The 6,000-nt window shown below is 39.2% G+C and overlaps 1 protein-coding gene across 2 annotated transcripts in view; it reads left to right on the forward strand.

The window, feature by feature from the left end:
• Nucleotides 1-5,668, forward strand: part of Nell1 (neural EGFL like 1) — an 821,283-nt gene extending 815,615 nt beyond the window's left edge. For both annotated transcript variants that reach the window (XM_041649180.1, XM_041649187.1), the window contains one exon: nt 5,211-5,668. In XM_041649180.1, the coding sequence (XP_041505114.1) occupies nt 5,211-5,261 (51 nt within the window). In that variant the 3' untranslated portion in view covers nt 5,262-5,668. The remainder of the gene's footprint in view (nt 1-5,210) is intronic.
• The last annotated feature ends 332 nt before the right edge of the window (nt 5,669-6,000 follow it).

Below are 6,000 nucleotides of genomic sequence, written 5' to 3' on the forward strand. Positions count from 1 at the left end.
TTCAAGGTATGTGAAGAGTTGCATTAAAATTTTAATGGGAATTGCATCAAACTTGTAGATTACTTTTGGTAGAGTGGTCTTTTTTACTATATTAATCCCACTGATTCATGAGCTTTAGTGATCTTTCCACCTTCTTATATATATAAATTCTTTCTTCAGTGTCTTGAAGATTTTATCATAAAGTTTTTCAGTTGCTTGGTTAAGAGGTACTGCAAGGTATCTTCTATTTAATACTGTTTAATGGGTTTATATCCCAGATTTCTTTTTCATTTGTCATTTGCATATAGAATGTCTACTGATTTTTGTAACCAGATATTTTGCTGAAAGTGGCTATCAGTTGTAATTCCCTGGTAGAATTTATGGGGTCACTTATATATGCTATTATGTTATCAGCAAATACGGATACTTTGACTTCTTCCTTTTTAATTTGTATCCCTTTGATCTTCAGTAGTCTTCTTGCTCTAGTACAGGTTTCAAGTACTGTATTGAATAGGTATAAAGTGGACAACCTTGTGTTGTTACTGGTTTTAGTGTAACTGCCCTGAATTTCTCGCTATTAAAGTTTATGTTGGCTATGGCCTTGCTGTTAACTACCTTTCTCATGCTGCGGTCTGTTCCTTGTAGCCCTAATCTTTCTCCTGCACTTTTTCCATAAAGGGATATTAGATTTTTGTAAAAGGCCTCTTCTGTATCTAATGAGATGGCCATGTCTTTTATTTCTTTCAGTTTGTTTATGTGGTGGGTTATATTTATTGATTTTTATGTATCGCTCCATTCCTGTATCTCTGAGATGAAGCCTACTTGATCATGGTAGATTATCTTTTTGGTGTGTTTTTAGATTTGGGTTGCATGTATTTTATTGAGTATTTTTACATCTATGTTTGGAAGGGAAATTTGTCTATAGTTCTCTTTGTTTGTTGGGTTATTTATTTGTTTGGGCTACCCGGGTAACTGGAGTCTCATAAAGTGAGTTGGTCAATGTTCCTTCTGTTTCTATTTTGTGGATTAGTTTTAAAAGTGTTGCTGTTAACACTTCTTTGAAAGTCTGATAGATCTCTGGGTTAAAACTGTATGGACTTGGGCTTTTTTTCTGGTTGAGAGATTTTAATTACTGTTTCTATTTTACTAGGGGTTATATATCTGTTTAAATTGTTTATCTGATTTTGATTTAACTTTGGTAGATGGTGTATGCTGAGAAATTTATACATTTCTTTTAGATTTTCTAATTTGGTGGGGTACATGTTATTAAAATACATCCTTATGATTCTCTGTATTTCTTCTGTGTCTGTTGTAATGACCCACTTTGCACCTCATATTTTATTAATTTGAAACTTCTCTCTGTTTTAAATAATATGGCTAAGGCTCATCAATCTTATTGATTTTCTCTGAGAACCAACTTTTTGTCTCATTGATTCTTTGTACTGTTTTGTTGCTTCTATTTTATTGATTTCAGTCCTAAGTTTGATTAATTTTTGCTGTCCAGTCTTTTTGTTTGTGATTTCTTCTTTCTGTTCTAAAGCTTTCAGGTGTGCTGTTAGGTTACTAGGATGAGAACTTTCCAATTTTTTTTTTGTAGACACATAGTGCTATGAAATTGCCTCTTAGCACCACCTTCATTAGGTCCCATAAGTTTGGGTATATTGTGTTTTCATTTTCATTACATTCTAAAAAGTTTTAAATTCCTTTCTTAAATTCTGTCCTGACCAATTTTTTTTTTCATTCAGTTTCCATAAGTTTGTCAGCTTTCTGTTATTGATATCCAAGTGTAATCCATGGTCATCAGATAGAATGCAGGTGTTATTTTAACTTTCTGTTGTCTGTTGAGACTTGCTTTGTGTCCATTTATGTGGTCAATTTTGGAGAAAGTTCCATGAGCTTCTGAAAAGAAGGTATTTTTTGTGAGTGCTTGGGTGAAAATATCTGTTAGATCCATTTGGTTTATACCATCAGTGAACTCCATCACTTGTTTTACACCATCAGTGAGCTCCATCATTTGGTTTATACTATCCATGAGCTCCATCATTTGGTTTATACCATCCATGAGCTCCATCATTTCTCTGTCTGGTTTCTATGTGGTTGACCTGGTTTTTGTTTGTTTTTGAAAACAATGGTGTATTTAAGTCTCCCACTATCAGTGTGTGAAGGTCACTATGTGATTTAAACTGTAGTAGTGAAACTTTTACATACTTGGATGCCCTTATGTTAGGGGCATAGACATTCAAAATTTCAGTGTCCTCTTGATGAGTATGCAGTGTTCTTCCCAGGATCTTCTGATTTGTTTTGGCTCAAAGACTATTTTGTCAAATATTAATCTTGCTATAGTCTTCTTAAGTCCATTTGCTTGGAATATTTTTTCTACCCTTTTACCTCCATGGGATATCTATCCTTGATGATAAGGTGTGTTTCTTGGATATAGCTAAAGGGACTCAAGACCATTGATGTTAAAAGTTATCAACAAACAGTGTTTGCTGATTCTAGTTATTTTATTTTTGTTGTTGTTGTTGGTGGTGGTGGTGGTGTGTGAGTGTGTGTGTGTGCTGTTTTTCTACTCTGATTTTCTGTTTTCCTGTGTGTGGAATTCTTTAGGTTGAAATTTTCCCTTAAGTGCCTTTTGTAGGGCTGGATTTGTAGAAGGATACTGCTTAAACTTAACTTTATCTTAGAATAACTTTCTTCTTCTCTTGTGATCCATTTTTACTTTGCTTAGTACGCTGGTGTCTGTGTCTCCTAATGTTTGAAGAAGGTCCTCGTGGCTCTTAGAGTCTCCACTGAGAAGGCAGGTGTTATTCTAATTGGTCCGACTTTATAGCTTTTAATATTCTTTCTTTGTCCTGTACATTCAGTGTTTGGATTATTATGTGCCAATGAAGCTTTCTTTTCTGGTCATATTGAGTTGATGTTTTGCTTGCTTCTTGTACCTTGATTGGCATCTAATTCTTTAGGTTAGGAAAATTTTCTTCAGTGATTTTCTTGAAAATATTTTCTGTGCCTTTGACCAGGTTTCTTTCCCTTCCCACACTCCTATTATTCTTAGATTTGGTCTTTTCATACTGTCCCAGATGTCCTACATGTTTTCTTTCTGGAGTTTTTTAGATTTGACATGTTCTTCTACCTAGGTGTCCATTCCTTTTATCTTGTCTTCAGTGCTTGAGGGTCTCTTGTTCAGCCTTTATATTGGTTGGTGAGGCTTGCCTCTGAGGTCCCTGATATAGTTCCTAAATTTTTCATTTTCATGTTTCCCTCAGTTTTTTTTTTTAACTCTATTTTCACCTTCAGTTCAGGAACTTCTGTAATCATTTCTTTTCATGGTTTATTTGTGTTTTCACAGATTTCTATAATGGATATATGTGTTGTCTGCTTAAAGAAATTTATATTCATAAATTCTGCTTTAGGTTCCTTTTTGGGTTTCAATTTGTTGAATTTCTCAGGGCATACTGTAGTAGGATTACTGTGCTCTAGTGGGGACATATTGTCCTTGCTGTTATTGATTTTGTTATTATCCTGGCATCTAGGCATCTGGGTTGTGGCTTGATTATAAATCTAGGTGCTGATATCTTCTCTTGTCTTTGTTGGGTGTGTGGTTGTTCCTTGATTTATGTTGTTCTCCCTGGTTCCTAGGCAGGAGTGGGGGCTGTGTGTGAGCTAGTAGGGAACGCTACTAGGGTACTGCCAAGTGTGTGCACTGGGGGTTTGGGTACAATGTGTTTCTAGGTATTGTGTTCTGGCACTTAGGAATAGGGGTGCTTGAGCAAAATCAGGGAAGGAAGAAAGCAGGCTGTTCCAGCAGGATCTATATAGTCTCTGGGGATGGGGGCAGAGAGTAAGAAAAGGCCACAGCGGGTGCGCTGCTACAGATATGGGCATAACTTACAGGGATATTTGATTTGGAGGAAGGAGTGCCAGTGAAGAGCTGATGACCTGCCTTGCCAGTGAATAGCTGACGACCACTACCTGCTATTCTGGCCGGCTTGATTCTTTAGCAGGTTTGGCAAGTCAGCTCCCAGGGAATGTTTTCTGCAGCTGGGCATGAGACCAGGGGATGAGTTAGAGAAAATCTGAGTGATCTGCTGGGGATAGGAACAGAGAGGAAAGAAGGATCATAGTAGGTGCTCCTGAGAAGGGTCACAGAAGGTGCTCTGAGAGGAACAACACAGTAGATGCTCTGAGAGGAAGGACACAACAGTGCTCTGAGAGGAAGGACACAGCAGGTGCTCTGAGAGGAACAACACAGCAGGGGGTCTCACACAGAGTTAGAGATGAGATTTGTTGATTGAGTTTGGAAAGAGGAGGAAGAGTTCAGGCCTGCAGCTGGCCTGTGGGTCCTCAGGACTGCCTTCTGAATTGGGAGCTGGGACAAAAAGATGAGTATGAAGGACAGCGGCGCGCGGGGGCAGGGGGGGGGGTGGAGTTCCTCATGATCTGTTAAATGGGGGTCAGATAGGAAAGGGAGGCTGCAGCAGTTGGCCTCCCACAGAGCTAGGAATGAAGGGGAAGTAGAGCTCTGCGGTTGGCTCACCTGATGTCCTGGCAGGCAGGATGGCTGGTGGGTGATCAGGGATTGCCTGCTGGAGTGGGGGGCTTGGAGAATGGGGTGAGTGGGGGCGGAGTTGGAGACCGGTATGATCCATTGGAGATGGGGGCAGAGAGCATCCGATGCCTTTATAATAATGTCAGGATTGATTTTCATTAAAAAGAATTATGAAGGCATATTTATATTAATTTATGAAATTGAATTTTAATAAACTTCCCTGAATTTATGAACCTAAATGCTCACTGCTTTTCCCTAATCTTTATGAGGTGTGCAGTCATGATTCCCCTTGATGCATAGACCTTTGTGGAATCTATTTGGGATTTGCCAGTAATCTTACTGATACTTCTGATTAGTTTCTGATAGGCTAATTGTTTCCTCTGAGATATTTATATTTGTGAAGTAGGTTTTGGAAATAAGGTTAGCAAATAAATTGTGAAAATTTGGATTGTTGGAGTGTATTTAAAGCATGTATCGCCTGTAGGCAGGGCATGAAGCAAGGCTGGCAGCAAAGCCTCGGACCAGAGTTACCTGGAAGGCCATACTTACTTTCTTTCCAAGCTGGATATTCTCCTCCAGTTTCTGAAGCACATCCTCTCCCGAGTTGTTGTGAGCTGGACAGCAAACTGCTCATAGCTGTGTATTCTGCTTCAGTAGCTAACACTTTGTTCTCTTTGCACAGAATGGGACTGTCTGCTGCTCTGTGAATCTGGACTGTCTTGAAAACAACTGAAGTGTTTTAAATGGACTCATCACAGGATAAAGACGGACAAAATGACCATCCAGCCTGAGGAGGAAGAGGGACTGATTTTGTTTTATAAACGACAGTCGATTACCAAAGTCTCCATCTGAGGACGGTGTTTGGGTGGCCTTTGCCACTTTGCTCATCCTTGCTGACCTAGTCTAGATGCCTGCAGTGCCATGCATTCCAGTCAATGGTTGTTGAGTCTCTGTGCTGTAAATCACCTTCCCCTCGTCAGACCATTTGCGGATACATTTAAGGGATCCCATGATGAATGTTAATGTAAGTTCGTTTATTTTGTGTACTAACATAATAGAGACTTGGCACCGTTTATTTATTTTTCTTGATTTTTGACTCAAATTCTAAAAATAAAGTTGCCTGTTGTGACGTGTGTCTCATTCACTGCACACAGTGTGGAGGTTCCCGTGGGACACGTTGATGAAGATGTGTAGCATCTGTCCACGGCATCCTGCATGGCATCCTTCTGTTTCAAACTGCTGAGTACTGATGCCCACTCACTCAGCTGAAAACTGCTCAGGGCAATTATGGTACACCGAAGGGAAAAGGATGCCAGACATCATTAAACACCATTTTGAAGAGTACTAGCTTCTCCCTGTTGCAAAAATAAATGAAGTGACCCATTTACTCACAATTTCTAAGTGGTGATCTTAAAAGCCTGTCTTGGCATTGGAAGCCAAAGTACGTATAAGCCCATTTTACACAGGACTTA

Source organism: Microtus oregoni, unplaced genomic scaffold, assembly GCF_018167655.1.
Source record: "Microtus oregoni isolate MIOR12 unplaced genomic scaffold, Mior012 000000F_ref0000247, whole genome shotgun sequence".
Lineage (NCBI taxonomy): Eukaryota > Metazoa > Chordata > Mammalia > Rodentia > Cricetidae > Microtus > Microtus oregoni.